Here is a 19,012-nt window from a genome sequence, read left to right as displayed (position 1 = left end):
ATGAACCATACCATGTTCAATGCAAGGTTTGTTTTGGTCGCCGGAACTATACCAGTTCATCATGTGCGGCTTAGTATTTGCATAAGTTACAGACATTTTTTAAATGATGTGACTAAACTCTGAACATGTGACTCGTCCCTTAGATGTTCTGTCTTGCACGAGAAGGAAACATGCTTACATTATAGACTGGACCCCCGAAGGATGCAATTCGATGACAATTGACATAGATGAAAATAAATAGATCTATTGATAGCATAACAATTGAAACTCAAGTCAATAGCAATGATACCAATGACCATAGCACTATTGGGTACTGTAATCGCAAATAGATAGAAATGTAAAAATGACCGAAATATGACTAGGATACATGGCCTTACCTTGACCAACAAACAGTTGGATTCAGCAGGCCGAGCAGTATGTTGCAGGAGAACAGGTAGATGGCCACAGGTAGCACACTGACGAGTTTGCTCGAAGCGGTCACAGATAGCACGACGACGAGCAGATTAGCATAGATCTCAGTGCTTCTCAGGTAGAAGGTTCAGGAGTTGACTTGCAAAGCACAAAGATGTTCTCATGAGACATATCAAGTGGTTTATAAAGTATAAGAAACGGGTGTGTTTGTGAATGAATGACGTGTGTATGTCGTGGTATTATGTGGTTTGCAGGGGGCGGCCTACCTCAGGGGAGGCCTGCCTGGAGACACGGGGTCTGAGGAGGCCGTATGAGCGATGGCCCCTGGGCATGGGATACCTTTTGAAGTGTACATGCTGTTTGGCACCTTGGCTGTTTGCGCCCGTGAACGCCCCCCATGCCAGCACTCATCCCCGGGTGCGAACCGCCTTTGATAGAGGGGGGTGGGATGGATGGGCCTGGGGCGTGCAGATAAGGCACAGGAAGACTGCTGAATGGAGACACACTTATGTGGATTGCAGGGGGGTGGCCTGCCTCGGGGGAGGCCTGCCTGGAGACACGGGGTCTCAGGAGGCCATGTGAGCGATGGCCCCTGGGCGTGGGATACCTTTTGAAGTGTACATGCTGTTTGGCACCTTGGCCGTTTGCGCCCGTGACAGCCCCCCATGCCAGCGCTCATCCCCTGGTGTGAACTGCCTTTGATAGAGGGGGGTGGGATGGATGGGCCGGTGGGCATGCAGGCAAGTGTGTGGGAACAGTTGGATTCAGCAGGCCGAGCAGTATGTTGCAGGAGAACAGGTAGATGGCCACAGGTAGCACACTGACGACTTTGCTCGAAGCGGTCACAGATAGCACGACGACGAGCAGATTAGCATATCTCAGTGCTTCTCAGGTAGAAGGTTCAGGAGTTGACTTGCAAAGCACAAAGATGTTCTCATGAGACATACCAAGTGGTTTATAAAGTATAAGAAACGGGTGTGTTTGTGAATGAATGACGTGTGTATGTCGTGGTATTATGTGGTTTGCAGGGGGCGGCCTACCTCAGGGGAGGCCTGCCTGGAGACACAGGGTCTGAGGAGGCCGTGTGAGCGATGGCCCGTGGGCGTGGGATACCTTTTGAAGTGTACATGCTGTTTGGCACCTTGGCCGTTTGCGCCCGTGACAGCCCCACTTGCCATCGCTCATCCCCGGGTGCGAACCGCCTTTGATAGAGGGGGGTGGGATGGATGTGCCTGGGGCGTGCAGATAAGGCACAGGAAGACTGCTGAATGGAGACACACTTATGTGGATTGCAGGGGGGTGGCCTGCCTCAGGGGAGGACTGCCTGGAGACACAGGGTCTGAGGAGGCCATTGATAGAGGGGGGTGGGATGGATGGGCCGGTGGGCATGCAGGCAAGTGTGTGGGAGCGAGGGGCCATCAGGCCCCTCTCATCCTTTACTTCTCAGTAGAAACTCGGACCAAGTGCCTCCAGTAGTGGGTTCGCCCCTTGCCCTTATGTGATGTTAACTTTGGTTGACATTTGCGTAGATGGGACCACTGAGCAGGACACAGGGCATCCATTTTTGTACCCCCTTTCCACTCCATCTTGGTGACCAGGCCTCACTGCGCAGAGCACATGGCCCCCACCCTCGTTCCCACTCTGACTGGAAAACTCCAGAGGTATTTGCAACAGCCAGTGGAAACGTACTGCCATTCTGACCCTGTGTCCCTGCAAGGTATTCTCTTCATGTGCCAGACCACTGACCACGCCATGATGCCCACCTAGCAAATCCCCAACTAACATTAGACCCCTACTGCAGTATATTGTTGCCTATCGATAACAAATGCCACATACCGGAGATTCTTGTGAGCACAGACCCACACTTCAAACAGTGTATTATAGCGGTCAAGACTCTTAACCTAAGGCCTGTATAATCCAATGTTGATTGATAGTATAGATATATGTGTGACTTTTATAGAGACATAACCGACTGAAAGACTTTGAACAAGTGTTATTTAATGCATGCATTATTGAGAATATATTATGTTAGCTTAGATAGTGACCACCCTGCTTCACAGCGACCTGACCTTCACCCATTCGGAGCACAGATGTCTGACGTCCATCCTTGAATGGAGACACACTTGATTAATTTAAAAAATCGAAACAACCGTTGTTAAAATATATGTGGTGTTTTACTTTGTATCTTATTTTAATGGCACAAAAATACAAGACTTTACACATTGTACAGGTCAGGTTGCAGCAGAGCGAGAGAAAATCCCCTGTACTGACCGCTGTCACTCGGGAACGTTTCTCTTATGGCACGAACGGCACAGGCGGGTATTACTCTTCGAACGCGGTGTCCAAGCCTCCCGTGAAGCCACCATGTAAAGGAACGATAGGCCACCTGCCGGTACCACCTGTGAAAAAGAATGATACAAACTGTTTTTAAATGAACAAGATAAGTTTAATAAACGTTTGTAACTAATGGCATTCTGCTCGGACAAATGCTATCTAGACACTGCACACTATTGAACGACTTTCATGCGTTACAATGATATGTATATGTAATTTTGGATATAGTAGAAGACCATGAAATAGGAGTGGCATGACAAGCAGAGTATACTTACTCGTTACTCGGATTACGAGGACGAACAGTTGCGCGAAGTTCGTGCATAAGCACCATCATTATCCTCAACACGGACCGTGTGGCAGGCTGCCCTGAAGTCTGGCAGCTCGGTGATGCATTGCGGTCGTGGCTCGCCTTCCGAAATGTAGGCCACGCATCCCGAGTTTTCACAGCAGCAGCAGTTCTCGTCCTCGGTTGGCATTAGCTCGCACTGATTGCATGTGCACCAGGTGGAAACACCGTCCATGCGACTAGGTCCAGGCTCTTTAGCTGTTGAATCGTCCCCCCAACTGCCGTCCGAAGCCCCATCGTTTTCGCGTGTTTCCCTTTCCAGTAGTTTCTCCTCGGTATACTCGGGCTCGTACATATAGGGCATTATTGTAGCCATTGTGTGTTAAACAAACTAAAATAATGTATAGCAGTGGTACTGGTATCTGTTCACACGGCTACAAGCAACAAAGGTAGCTGACCAGAGCACAGAAACGAGTCACAGAATACTCAAAGTAACACAGAGAGAGGAATGGAATCGAAAATCTGCTGCTATGCGTTGTGAAACGGTCTGTTTATACTTATTGAGGAAAGAGGCGTCCTGCCATTTCCATGGCGACACGTCATTAGCTGAAGCGCAGCGAATGTTGACACGAGACGTGCTTTGGCGTTGTGAAATGGGCGGTACGCGTCTGCTGATGACAGGCTCAGGGGCGGGGGATATGATTTAGTGCCGCAAAAGCAGGTCAGCCAGGGCGATGGGGGAAATGATAGGATTATCACAAAATGGCAGCTCCCTGATGCCTGTTTTCGCGTGCGTTTAATGGACGAAAACTCGGGTAAGGTCCATAGGAAATTTTTCTAAAATCGAGCGACTTAGGCTTAAAAACACATGGCCGACCCGTAGGGGCAATACACATTTTTTACCGAACCAATCCTTTAATCAGAATAAGGGAGGAAGGCGTTGACCCTGAAGCAAAGAGTGTTGCTATGGAAGAGATAGGAGTGTATCCTTTAGAGGAACTAAGAGCAGCGACAGGGTACAGTAATCCGATATATGAACCCCCCACTTATAGTAGTGAAGATGGTCTGGAAGAGAATAAAAGAAAGGAAGATATTTTTAAACTCATTCAAGACAAGGAAGGAAGAAGTGAGTGGTCGAATGTGACAGAAATAGGGAAATCAAGAGATGGAAAGGAGAAAAAGATAAGGCAGACCTTGTACAAAACGAATGGATGGGAGGACAGATATTACACAAGATAGATGGGAAAAGTATCGAGGAAGTTAGGCAAAGAGAAGATAAGGACGAACAAGAAAGGAAGGATAAGGAACGAGAAAAAAGATTGAAAGAGGATGAGCAGAGAAGGAAAAGTAGGGAGCGACGAGAACAGATATATCGGGAGGAGAAAGAGAAAATTGAAGAACAGGCAGAGGAACAAAGAAAGTACGACAATAGACAGAGAGCAATAGAAGAGAGGGACAGAAAGGAAAGAAGGGAAGGAGAGAAGAATGAAGGCAAGGGGAAGAAAGAGTTAGAAGGGATGTAAGAAAGCAAAGGGAAGTAGATGAAGAAATAGAACGAAAGAGGAGACAGCAAAGTTCGGATGCTAGTCTTATTCGAAAGGAACAAATGAAGCCGAGCCCAGAAATACGATGGGATAGAGTGTAAGAGATTTTCCTGATAAAGGAAGCAATGCCAGCAGCATCTAGAGTAGCGCTAGAAGAAGAAAGATTTGACACAGAGAGCATTGGAGAAAGGATTGGTAAGGTCTATCAACAGCTAAAACGAGATAGCGAGTATTGAAAGAGAGGGAACGATGATCGATCCCAGTACCTCAGTCACCAAGTGAGGAGGGAAACTTGTTTAGTGATGAACGTCGAGCATTGTCTTTGAGCAGACTGAACCTAGACAAAGGCGAGGAGGATGATAGTCACACTAGTTTGGGCCTAGACATGTCAGTCGAGGAAAGAGAGTCCGGTATTGGGGCAGAAGGAGGAAGCGTGTGTGCCCCTGAAGGAAGCTTGCAAATGGCTAAGGAAGTGAGATGGTCAGACTTGGAACAGCCTAAATATAGAACGCCAGGTCCCATAGCATATCCTGAGCATCCCCGAGGACGATCACATAGTGAGAAGTGAGAGTCTCCACCATATGTAAGCAGGCTAAGGTAATTGCCGACAAGAAGTCAGACAGGGATGATTATTCCTGCCATGGATAGGCAAATAGTGGGCTCTGACTACGGCGTGGGGTTTATGCAGTTTCCCTTGTTAGAAAAGAGGGGAGCAAGACCGCAATATATCCCATGGCCACAGATGTATAAGGATAACTTAAAGTGTAAGCTCTCTAGTTTGACTTCGGGGGCTGGGAAATGGATGTACGAATTAGAGAAAATGACAGGAGGAAATACTCTGGCCATAGGGGACGTAAAAGGTCTCCTTGCAGCCATTCTTGGAGAGAGGGCTGATGACATATGGAGAAGAGCGGGATATTCCAGTGCGACTGCACAGAACACAGCGCATGATGGGGCGCTGTTCAATAATTGTAGGGCAGATAATTGGAGGGCTCTCAGGGTACAGCATCCTGACACATCGGATATGGGTGCAATTATGACACAAAAAAAGTAGAAGATGAAGACCCTATTGCTTACATTCAGGATATTCAGGAGGAATGGCAGCTCGAATCTTGTGAGCCGTGGGAAAAGACAGTGGCATTATTTTACCACATTTTATGTCAGGGGTTTCCTGAGCCAGTACAGAGACAGATGAAAAAACAAGTGGGGATTAAAGCAAAGCCATTGGCTGATATATCATTGACAATAGTACACCATTGCCGGTATTACAAGAAAAGAACAAGAAGAAAGATGGGAATAGAAAGATTGAGGAACAGAAAAAGTTGTAAAAATTTGCCATAGAAGGAGCGATATTGACAAGCGGAGAAGGAATGGGAATGCAGGAAACAGTGGGTACATCACAGGCAAATAATCAGTGGCCGATGGACCAAGGTGGGTATGGGTTTACACCACGAAGCAGAGGTATGAGTTATAGGGGAAGAGGAGGCGGATTTCAGAATAACCAATGGGGGTTTCAAAACACACAAAATGAGAACCAGAGTGCTCAGGGAGGATATAACCAAGAAGGGATTAACAGAAGGGTGCCTCCAGTATGTTGGAATTGTGGAATGACAGGACACATTGCACACATGTGAAGGAGTCAAGGGAATGTACAAAATGGCCAATTTTCCATAGGGGACAACTTATCCTCTGCCATACAACACACAGACAAGAGAGGGCTTTACCCAAGATCACACATCTCATCAGACACAAGTACCACAAGTACAGCAGGTACCATGGCAGGGACAAGCACAAATGAATCCACCACAGGGGCAGTCGCAACAAGCCCCTATGCATACACAGCAGTATGCGAATACAGGACAAGTATTAACACCAAGAGTATGAGGTGTCACTGTGGTGGGAAGAAATCACAGGGACAGGGATGAGCTTGTACCCACAATAGGACAGCTCACAGGGTGACTTGATGTGTTCAGTACTTTCTGTGACACCAGACCCACTAGGGAACCATGGGTCGATGTGACGATAGGAGGCAACTACTTTTCTTTTTTGTAGACACTGGAGCAACTCGTTTGTGTATACGAGAGGGAAAATATCCAATGTCGGGTATTGCCATGAATGCTCAAAGGTTCTCTGGAGCTACGAGTCGAGTTCCTTTTACTGATAAATGAGCAGTCTCAATAGGAGAATGTGACATGTCTGTTCCTCTGTTATATTAACGTCAGACACTGGTTAACATTTTAGGAAGAGCTTTAATGACGAAACTTAATAGGATTATTTCATTTACTGATCAAGGAATAGTGTGTTCCACACCAGGAATACACTATTTTAACGTGGGAGAGTTCATACTGGCGTTCACAGGGCAAGGGGCTCTGCAAGGCGTTCCATTAGATCCAGAGATTTTTCTATATGGAGTAAGCATTTTGATGACATCGCTACCTGGTCTGGTAGGAAAGATTGTGAGGATACCTGATTGAGTTTTTATTTAGACCACAAATACCTATGGACGAAGAAGGTTGACAGACTATTCCTATAGAGTTGGAAGCAGCTATAGTACGAAGAAAGATGGCAATTTTCTAAGGGATTCACGATGAGGGTAGACCATGGAGAACAGAGACAGCTCTTGAGGAGGCGTACAGACTGTTAAGATGGATTTCTGAACTCTGACCTGGTGGGCAGAGGTTCGTAAGGCCAGCCTACTTTCTTGGAACAGGGTAGCCTTCTGGACAAGCCAGACCAATCAAGGTAGAATTGACGGCGGTCAAGAATAGGTCTCAGGAGGGGTCTGTGTGATCGAAAGCCCACAATGAGCACACACGGTAAACAACACTACAAATTACTCTCAGTCAGGTGTATATATCAAAAATATATATACATTTATTAAAAGCCTTTTAAGTCGAACACAAAGCAAATATCAGCAGTAATAACTAAACCAACACAACACTACTATCAAACATGTATACTGTTACCAATTGCCTAAAGGAATAGTGCACAGTAAGGGACCACAACCTGTGAAGAGAGGGAGCAAACAGTTCAAATAACGTTTATGCAGTCCTTCACTTATCAAACCCTAATTGAGAGGCAGTCCAATCCCTATGATGAGAGGAGCCTTGTGCTCAAAAGTACTTTTGTATGCAGGTGCAGGTGATCGTGCGGTTGGGCAAAAACAGGGTCTCTTGCAGGGGCTGTAGCAGCTCAGGAAAGCTGGTGAGGCAGTGAAGAATAATTTCCCACTAATTGAGGAGGGTCTCCCCAATGGGGCAAAACAGGATCCAAGAGTTGGGAAGAGCTCGGTGGCACAGGCTACCTCGATAAAGAAGAGTGGCCGTCAGGGGACACGTGCATAAAAATGGATGGTTGTGCTAGGGGCCACTGGTAAAGGTTGCAAGTACTCACTGACCATCGGCGCACTCCGGACCAAACTTTGGCAGTCGAGTCCACTTCGGTTGCGGGTTCAAATCCTGCAGTTGTGCAGTTCTGCGGCTTACAGGTGTTACATTCCAGGGATGATTCCGTGGCAGGACAGTGGCGATTTCTCTGCTCCTGATGAAGGGATCAGGCCAATTCTACTGCAGCAGGTCTGAGGACACAGGGGGACACAGCAGCAAGGAACCGTTGAAGTTCGTCACCACAGATGGGCGACACGGTGACCACGTATGCTCGGGTTCAGGCGTATTCTCCTAATTCCAGACCTAGGAGTGCTAGGTGTATGAAAACCGGCTGGAGAGTGCCTTTTACCCACAGTTTACAGTCTCCAAAGTCTCAAGTGTCAACTCGAGACGGCGGCAGTTCCAGGGCAAAGGTCCCGTGCAAGCTGGTCAGTTCTCTGGTTATTCCAGGAACACTTCTGAAAAGACTCGCTTACAGGTTAAGGTGGAGGTGTAGAGAATAGTTAGTCCCACTATTCCAGTGGGTCAAAGCGCCTTTGCAGACCTTCTAAGTTCGATCAGAAACAGGGGGTACAACGGGATGACAGCGGGCTCAGGGCGCCAAACCTTCCAGCAGGTCACCAGCAGTTCCTCGGCTCTGCTTCTTGGTTTCAGGATACTTGGTTTCAGGATACGTGGCTCCTATCTTAAGTTCGGTGAGAACTCAAGAGATCGACCTGGTGTGGGTGTTTGGGGCCTTCTCTTATCCAGAATCTCCTTCACACCAAAACGAAGAGGACCCAATGAGAGATCTGCTCACATACAGCCATCCGAGACATGGACCAATCACAGACCAAGGGGGTCACAGTCATTCCCAGCACACCAGACATCCTGGCACCAAGGATGTGTATTTGAACTAGGCAGTCCAGCCCACATCCTGGAGGGACACACACAAAAGGCATGCAGAAGCCAGCAAAAGCTTCCGTTTGGGCAGGGAGCTGCATGACCAAATAAGAGTTTTCCCAGGTCTGCTCAACCTGGGGAAGGCAAAGGGACAAGATGGTCAAAGGGCAGAACAAAGGACCTTGTGGAATGGCCATTTTGGGGCCAAGCCGCTGTCCAGTGCTAAACGCAATAAATGCAGTATGGACCACAAGAAAGGGTTAAAAATATATTAAAAATAACAGCTGCCACCAGCTCTGTCCAAGGGACATTTGTACCTCTACCGAAAAAACCTTTGAGGGTATCTAGGGCCTTAAAAATGAAAAGAAGACCCCAGTGCACTGTTCTATAAGGTGTTTTGTGCACTGTAAAAATGTTGCTAAGAACTAGCAACAAAGTGAACGACTAAGGGAAACAAAGTCTCCCAGTACTGACTGTCTTTAAGGGCATGTCAGTTTCCCATAACAAAGTGAGAGAAACCCCAGCAGAGTGCAACAGAAGGCTGGGCTCCACTGGCAAACGTCAGGCTAGGTTGGTCAGACAACAGCAAAAAGTATGGGGGTTCACAACTGGAGGGAAGATTACACATGAATGGAAATCTTTCCTAACACAGACTGACTGACATAACCGATGATGATATGTTCAGGGAAGACCGAAGCAATGACGAAGTGGTGTTCTTCATGAGCATTACATACTGGATAAGGATAGAGAAAAGGGAAGTCCCACAAAGAATGGCGATAATGCGCCAGCAACCAGCTTTTTTTCAGGAGGATCTTGAAAAGGTGCCGAGTGCCCTATGGACTACATGCCCCTATGATGTAGGTTTATTGAAGGGGATAGGAGAGGTTAAAATAAAGCTTAAACCAGGAGCAATTTTACCTCAAACAAAACAGTACCCCATGTATTAAGAAGCTGATGAAGGTATATTTCAGACTATTTCAGCACTGATGAATCGGGATTCTGGTGCCATCAGCGTCATCGTGTAATACTGTGGTGTATCCGATTAACAAATCTAAAGGAGGATTGTGGAGATTTATCCAGGATTTGAGACCTCTTAACCAGATTGTAGATGCTGAGTTTCCTTTAGTTCCTAATCCAGTGACAATTATGTAGTACCCAGCAGAAGCTCGAGACTTCATGGTGACCGATTTGAAAAATGTGTTTTTCTCAATCCTGTTCTATAAAGACTCCCAAATCTTGACTTCATTTACGTTTTGCAAAAAAGACTAAAACACACTTGTTTGCCTCAAGGGTACTGTGAGTCTCCATCAATCTTTAACAGAGTTCTACAAATGGATCTAGGCAATATCGATCTCAAAACATGCTGCCACTCATTGCCGCTACCATGGACCTGGAGGTGCTCCATGCTGATGTACAGCTGCTGGTGATGGAGCCGCAGCAGTGGCGACAGGAGGCCAGGAATAGAAGGAGGAGGAGGATGGGGATACAGGTGATGGAAGTGGTGAGGCGGAGGTGTACTATGATCCCTCGCCCAGGTTCCACACCCTGGGCCCTCACAGACAGCCAGATACTTACCCTGTACCACTTAAACAGGTAGACTATTCATGACCTCCTGACCCACATCCAGGAGGATATTGTGAGCAGGATCGGCATCAGGACAGCCATACCACTGCTGGTGAAGCTGATGTTGGTCCTGCACTTCCTGGCCAGTTGCACGTTCCAGCACTCTGTGAGCCAGCTGCATGGCATTTCAGAGTCTGCCTTCTCCAGAGTGCTGCTGCAGGTACTGGAGGCCCTCCTGCACCATGTGGGCCAGCACATCACCCTCCCCACCACCCAGGCACAGTCAAATGCCACCAAGGCCCGCTTCTATGCGATTGCAGGCATGCCCAATGTGTTGGCAGCATTGGACTGCATGCACATAGAGCTGGTGCCCCCTCCCCCCACGTCTCACAAGAGGTCTACAGGAACGGGAAGCAGTCCTATTCCTGCAATGTCCAGTTGACCTGTGACGCTGACCTGACCATCACGCACTGCTGTGCCCGGTTCGCAGAATCAACCCACAACTACATGGTCTTAGGGAACAGCACCCTGCCGGCTTATATGGCGCATCACAGAGGACAAAGGAACTGGATGTTGGGTGAGTAGATGAACATTTACACCTACATTGCAGCATGAGTGACAGGAAAAGGGGGGACTATGTCACAAATGCATGTCCGGCAAGCACCCTGCATCTGCAGGACCAACCTGCGCACGCCTCAACTGACAGGCCACACCGCACAGGAGTAGCACATGACGAGATGTAGCTGTCACTGACCAAGCCATTTCAAACCCAAAAGGACATCTGCACGTAATGCACTACATGTACCAGAATGCATCCCCTGCCCCATGCAATGCCAGTGACTTTGTAGACTAGGCCGCCTAGGGTCATGAGATATATGTCTAGGTGAGACATGGGACATGCATGCATAGACTGACCGTTGAGATTCTACTCTCATAGGCAACAACACTGCTGAGCATCATTATTCACACGTGTCCTTACCCCTTGCAGGTGACTCAGGATACCTGCAGCTTCCGTGGCTGATGACCCCTCTGAGGAATACCCAGATGCAGAATGAAATGGCATACAACAGGGTACATGAGAGGACCAGGGTGACCATCGAGCGGACCTTCAGGCTCTTGAAGGTAAGTTTCAGATGCTTACACCGGTCTGGGGGTGTGCTCATGTACAGGCCAGAGAAGGTGGGGCAGATAGTCCTGGCCTGTGAAATGTTGCATAATATCTGTGTCAGATACAACATACCCCTGCCCCCAGATCTGGACTTTCCTCCGCCAGAGGATGATGCTGATGATGCAGCGCCAGCCGGTCCCATGAACGTGCGCATGGAGGCCTTGGATGGGCACATGGCCAGTCATAGAGAACTTTTTCTGAGTACCCCTTTCACTCTGCACTTCCCTTGCACCTTACTGCATATGATGCGCACACACAATAAATACTTTTACCAAAAAAGGAATGTCCACTCATTGCTTTGAAAAACAACATGCATGCTCCAGCACCGTGTGCTCCCCTCCCCAAACACACCCAAACACCCCTTTCTCCCTCCCCATCCCCCTTCCACACACACGCCCCTCCCCTTCCCTACACACCCCATAGGCGCAAAGTGAATTCTAGTGTCACTTGTGCTGCCTCTTCAGCACAGGGATCTTGGCTTGCCCATGTGTTGACGAAAGCCGCTGGGAACAGTGCCTTGAGCTGCTCTGCTACGAGCTCCCGGGGGTAGTAGAGGATATGATATGATATGATATGATATGGTATTTGTAACGCGCCTATACACAGGTGTTTCAGCCCCCTGGGCCCGCAAGTGTTCAAGAGTTATTTGCATGGAGTGCGTGAGGGACTCAGACATGGATGACATCACCTCATTGCCCTTGCAGACCCTTTGGGCCAGGGTGAAAAGGGCAGCGGAGGTACAGCCTTGTGCCCGTGCACTCCTGCAGTGCCTGGCCTGGATGCATTCATGCAGCAGACTCAACTCAGTAAGCTGCTGGGTGATTGTGGTAATTTCCCCATACCTATCCTCCATTGGGCATGGGTAGAGGAGGGGGTCTGTGTGGGGGGGTTGTGGGGCTGTAGCAGGGTGACGGGTAGATGGTACCTCCATTAGGTGTTGCCCTGCCACATTGGCCTTGCAGCGATGATGGTGGTAGGGTTGGCGCACCTGGAGTTGGTGGTGCTGGTGCAGCTGGAGGTGGTGGGGCTGGTACAGCTGGAGGTGGTGGAGCTGGTGCAGCTGGAGGTGGTGGGGCTGCCACAGGTCGGCCTGCACCTGCTGGGCCTGATGTCGACAGGCCAGGCGCATCGCTGTCAGAAGAAGTGCCTGTTGGGAGAGATGAGCATGCTGCTAGTGTTCTGGGAGTCCTAGCTGCATAGCTGCGGGCTTGCATCACACTCAAGCTACATTGTGTGTGTCCTGCTCTTGTCATGCGGCTTCTTTGGTCTGTTTGCTCTGATGTGTGCGTCTACATGTGGGTGTTGGGAGTGCACATTGACTGTTGGTCTGCCAAGGTGGCTTGTTGTGTGTGCAGTGGGCCTATGATTCCTGTACTGTTTTTCCTTTGTCACATATGAGCGCTCTTCATGTGTCCATGTGTGGGGCTGTACATTTTGGCAACAGTGCTTGTGCATGGCTACATCTGCCTGCATCCCCTGGCATGTGTGTGAGATCGGGCTATTTGCTGTGACTGACACGTGTTGGACCTGTTTCCTGGCCCATTTGGTGTTTCTCTGCCTGTGGATGCATGTATTTGGACTCAACATTTGCATTTACATGGGGTTTGTTGTACTTACCCCCCATCTTCTGCCTCTGCTGTCCTGACTCCCTTGATGCCCTCCATGAGCATGATGGGGCTGCATGTCTCCTCTGAGGGCATGTGGGTCAGTGGTGCCACCGTCCCTCCTCCAGTGGCAGCAGATTCCCTCCTGTGAGAGGCCAGGAGGTTTCTGATCCTCAATGGCAAGTATGCGGGGGACGGTCTCCATGACTGTGACCCTGTCTGCCACCTCCTGTCAGATGGCCCTCCTGTTGCCAGCCCCAAAGAGGGCCACTGCATGCAGCACCACTGTGTCTGCAAGTACAGCGAGCTCCGGCTCCGTGAACTTCGGCTTCCTTAGTCAGACCTCAGGGACTCAGTATTTCCTACTCCCAGACATGTTTTCACTTCCAGTTCTGGTGGATGGCATCAGGAAGTGGGGGATTTAAAGTGGATTGAGTTTTCAAAATGGCCACCTGCGAGCTTCCCGTTCCTGTGGTGATGCTATTTCCGGCACCGGAATTACTGGCGGCAGAATTACTGGCAATTTGGGTGCCGGAACACTATTTTTGGCAGATTTCTGAAGGCCAGAGGGTTCAGGCTATGTGAATGGCTGGACCAAATTTTGCGTGGGACCCGGCTCTATTCTATTGGTGGTGACACTCGGGCCACGGGTGACTTATGTTTAGGGTGGGTATAGTAAAAAGTGTGTATTACAGTTGTTTGTGGCGGTGTGGGCCAAACCCCGGTGGGGCACAGCTCTATTTGGGATGCACTCTGGATGAGGAAAGACTGAAGCATAGTTAGATTTAGTCATGCAGAGCATTTAATAAAATCCTGGTTAAGAAGAGCCATGTCCCACATAGATAGGTTCCTCATGTGTGCCCAAATTCCCAGAGTGGGGGTGGGCGATAGTTTGCACACAAGTGTGATCCGGGCTATGTCTGTGAGGGTGCTGATGGAAAAATCCAGGTTTTGAGAGCCTTCCTCAAGGCGAGGTGGTGCTCTATGCCACGGATGGTAAATGGAAGGGAGTTCCAGATGATGGGACATAGAAGGAAGAGCCACAGATGTGGCTTTGATTTTGTCACTGGAATGACATATGAAACATTCCTGTTAACTGACAGAGATACATTTCGCAGATATGCTTTCCAACTATTGACTTTGACAGCATTCTCTTCTCAAACACAATTGTAAAAATATAGAATATTACTGAAACTTTTCAGAATGTATTATGGGGTTAATGTGCTCACTAGACACCGAAAAGCTTGAAGCATTTAAAAAAAAAAACATTTCTTTGGAATAATAAGACTCCTAAAATTGCATTAAATAAACTTACACTTGCCAAAGACAATGGTGAGCATAAAGCTTTCTTAATACGTCAAATTGTTATTTTCTGAAAAATGAATCACAATTGTTGAATCCACCCACATGGGTCAAGTTGGAAACCAACTTGATTGATTGTATTTGTTTATTCGGATTAAAACCAAATCCATCAAACAACAATAAAAATGCACAGAATAAAAATAACATGGGAAATACAAATACAAAAAATTGAAAAATAAAAACCTACATTAGCAGCCATTAATAATCATCATCATTCATGCAATGAATTAAAAAGTTCTCAAAAAATCAGAACATTTAGCTTTTTAAGAAAGCCCTCCTGGGGCGCTGTTGCGTACGGAGAAAATGGCCGCCTAGACCCGGTGCTCCTGCATCACCACGAGATCCTGCGCTTAAAGATCCTTTTATAGGCCGTCTCTGGAACTTAGAACCTGCTGGTGTGACTGCCGGGGAACCCGACCACAACCCGTGAAAGTTTGGAGTCGCTGGGGAATCGGACGGCTGCGATCTGGCTTGAGGAAAACTGCCGAGGCGGGCGACGGTGCGGCGACGAGGCGCAACACCAGGAGAAAACACTCGAGAGCCGCGGGGGCGGAGCCTAAGCTGGTGGTGGTTCGCGCCCGGCCCTGATACGCGACCCGTGCCTCTTACGGGACTGGAGGTGCCTGGCTTCATCGTTGGTTGGCCCGACTCGCCCCGAGCCCTCGGCGCGGACCTGCTGGAGATCCTCTCCCCGATAGCTGAGCTGTGGAGCTTCTGCCTGTGTGTGGACCTGCAGACGGCGCGACTAGAGAAGCAAGTAAGCAGCCGACTGGAGCGGGGACAGAGGGAGGCGGTATACTGATCCTGCCGGCTAGCGGCCATATCTCATTATATAAGACATTCTTTCGCTGGATGCACCCGGCTGACATTTCGCCCTCCCATTTTGTGATATGTGGCCCTGATTCCCCGGAAACATCTGCAGACCCTGGCGCACTTGCGGAACGAGTAGTGCGATCGGAAGGAACGCAGGCAGTACCCCGAGAGAATATACTCCGCGACAGTGTGTGGTTGGTGAGCGGTTTACACACGACTGCTCTTCCTCGTAGAATCGGGCACACCAGGCGCATTGTAGACCAGACTGTGTGCCTGAGGAGCTGTGGGCTTCACTGTGCAAATTTGGGAGACGCCACTGAAACGCTGCGCAACGGAACTCGGCGCCTACTGCGCTGGGACCTTGGACCTCCTAATTCCCACCGTCTCCTGGTGTCCTCAAACAGTTCTTCAGCCTGAGCGGGGAGCGCTCAGCTGAGCCCTGCATTAATTGTGCTGGTGCTTCACCGCCGCTGCACTACGGCCGTGCGGCCTTCCGTGAGACACCATGTGGGCCCGGATTGGCCTTGCGATGATGTTGTACTAAACGAGGAGCCTGGGGGTGCTCTGGGACCCACTTGGTGCTGCACACGTGGGAGGACACAGTCCATTTGCGTACTACTACACTATATAAGTGATCCGCTGCTCTGGGCTTCGGATTCCCCGAGTCCTTGCCCGTGTGTTGCGGTTTCGGCCTCCTGAGCCTCCACGATACACCCGCTTTACAATCTTGATTCAGCGACATCATGGGAGAGCCAAGCAAAATGAACAGGGCATCCAAGACTCCCGGAGGCAAAAAGAGGGGTCCTATGGACACGTTTACCAACGCGGCTAACCACGCTGTGACGATGAACACACATCCAGATCCGAGTGTGCCGGGCGAACAGGAGGGGATAGATGGAGAAGATAAACTGGCCACACTTGTCCAAAATGGATTTCTGGCAGTAAACACCAAGCTGGATGAAATAGTTGCCACCATCGGCTCCATGAGAGCCAGAATAGACAAGGAGAGTGCACGTGTCACAGAAACTGAAAACAGGATAAGCGTGAACGAAGATACTATTGCGCATCACAGTTGCGACATCTCCTATATTAAGGATACGATGAGCAAACTGCAGAACAAGTGCGAGGACCTCGAATCCAGGTCGAGGAGAAACAATGTTCGAGTGGTCGGAGTGGCGGAGTCCTTTGGCAAGGGCCAAATGGAGAAACATGTGGAGGAACTGTTTAAATCTTTGTTCGGGCCGGAATCGCTCTCGGAACACTTCCTGGTGGAGAGGGCGCACCGCACTCTAGCACCGGTACCCAAGCCAGGAGCCCCGCCATGTACAATAATTGATCGCCTCCTGAACTAAAGAGACAGAGACACAATCCTTTGTTTGGCAAGGGAGGCCGGCACATTACAATATGAAGGTAACCGGATACACATATATCCGGATTTCTCCGCCACTGTCCAGGCAAGCAGACGCTCTTATGAACCAGTTAAGAAACTCCTTAGAGCGCGACAGATCACGTACGCACTGATGTTTCCGGCCAAAATGAGGATACAGCATGCAGGGAGAGCACACTTCTTTGAAAATCCGTCTGAAGTCTTATCTTACATTGAGTCCTCCATACCCCCCCCCAGAGGGGACCGGCCGGCATCGAACAACAGACCCCGCCCGGCAGACTAAGACATACGTTCTTTACAAACGTGGGTCTGGCAGTTCTGGGCCTAACCTCAGGGTCCTTGTAAAACGGACACCTTAGATGGCCATTTTCTGTAAGCTGGTGATGATAAGGAACCGGGAATAGCGGTCATGTGAGGCAACATGGCTACCCTTGGAATGCTCCACAAGTTGAGGGTCATGCATCGTCAAGTTGGGGGAGACGGTGAGGGCGGCGGGTGGGATAGGGGATCTGGAATGGACTGTTGCCGTTATGATATCCCATGGTTTGAAATGGGACAGGGCCCCCACCTCATGGCACTCCGCCCTGAGGAGGTTACCGGGGGAATGAGTTGTTTGTTATTGGTTAAAAAAGTGGTCTTTGAGGTGCTGACACGATCTATGCTTTGTGCAAGCTATATACACGATGTTGGGCATGATATTCTGACATTTTCATGTAAGACTTGAAACACGCATTGAGGGTTAAACTGCTGTCATGGAATGTAAGGGGACTGAACAATCGGTTGAAAACTAAGAAGGTGGGAAACTACATTGTAAGGCATGATGCTCAGATTGTTATGTTGCAGGAGACACATACTGTGGATACTAGTAATGAGTCTATATTGCCTAGTTGGGGCAAATCCAGGTTTTATGCAACCTATTCTTCTCAGTCCAGGGGGGTCATTACGCTCATACACCCAAATCTGGGATTCCGGCCTGAAGGCCATAAATCAGATCCCCTTGGTAGGTATGTTCTGGTGTGGGGCTTGATTGCAGGGCAACAGATGCTACTGGTGAACACATATGGACCTAACATCGATGACCCTGCCTTTTATACGGATGTATATCAATTAATTTCTACCATGGACGTATCTACTGTGGTGTGGAGTGGAGATTTCAACATTGCTATAGACCCCAGACTGGATAGATCCAGCACTATCGTTAGAGCACCGAGTAGAACTGTTCTTACTCTGAAACACATCCTAACCCAGCTCTCCCTCGAAGATGCTTGGCGAGTGCTTCACCCGAACGGGAGGGGTTACACATTCTATTCCTCTGTTCACGATTCTGAGTCCAGAATTGATTATTGGTTCAAAGCCCCTGATCTGATTACTGCAATGAAGGCATGTGAGATACTACCCCATACGTTGTCTGACCATTCCCTGATAACACTAGAGGTTACATTTCATAATTGCCCTAGATCGCCCAGAAGATGGAGAATGCCCGGGGGGTTGCTAAGAGATGCTGGAGTGGTGGAAGGGCTACACATCGAAATCTCGGAGTTCATTGAGAACAACGTGGGCTCCGTGGATAGATGTTCCACGGTGTGGGAATCCTTCAAGTTTTGGGCTAGGGGGACTCTGCTGTCCAAATCCATTGGTCTTCTGAAAGGGGTCAGAACTGAGCTGACGCAAACTGAAAATGAACTTAGGAACCTGGAGGACACCTATACTCGTACACAGGGTAGGGCCACGCTGGCTGAGATTCAGATACATCTCCAGAAATTTAGCAGCCTGGCTACTAGGGAACTTCAGTATATGGCGGCCCCGGTCCGAGCCCATAGATATGGCGAGGGAAATAAGGCGGGTAAGACACTGTCCAATTTATTGAAGCAAGACAGACACCCCAATCGAATTACTAGCATACAAACAGCGGGTGGGGAGATTTTGTTGAATGAGCAGGAGATTAATGCTGAATTTGCCAAATTTTACCAACGGCTGTATAGCAACAGAGACACTAAGTCGGTTACTGAGATCAGGGCATACCTAGAGACACTGACGATGCCAAAACTCTCTGAAGAGTCCCGCTTTGGACCAGCCTCTCACTGCTGAGGAACTTGCTGAGGCGATCAAGGATTTGGCATCCAACAAAACCCCAGGGACTGATGGCTTGGGCGCAGAATTTTATAAAGAGTTCCGTGAGGAGCTTGCTCCATTGTTGTTACAGGTCTGGGAATAATCTCTCCAGTGTTAAATATTGCCTCCGTCCATGAGAGAGGCCTTAATAACTGTTCTC

The 19,012-nt window shown here is 48.9% G+C and overlaps 1 protein-coding gene across 1 annotated transcript in view; it reads left to right on the top strand.

Annotated features, from left to right (window-relative positions):
* LOC138467922 (putative nuclease HARBI1) overlaps nt 1–19,012 on the top strand; it is an 88,172-nt gene that overhangs the window by 14,166 nt on the left and 54,994 nt on the right. The window contains exon 2 of the mRNA XM_069608251.1: nt 11,395–11,528. Coding sequence (XP_069464352.1) covers nt 11,395–11,528 — 134 coding nt within the window. The remainder of the gene's footprint in view (nt 1–11,394; nt 11,529–19,012) is intronic.

This window comes from Ambystoma mexicanum, chromosome 4q (genome assembly GCF_040938575.1).
Source record: "Ambystoma mexicanum isolate Mex_15411 chromosome 4q, UKY_AmexF1_1, whole genome shotgun sequence".
In the NCBI taxonomy this organism is placed as follows: domain Eukaryota; kingdom Metazoa; phylum Chordata; class Amphibia; order Caudata; family Ambystomatidae; genus Ambystoma; species Ambystoma mexicanum.
Note: the sequence above shows the minus strand (reverse complement) of the source record. Positions and strands in the feature narration are given on the sequence as shown.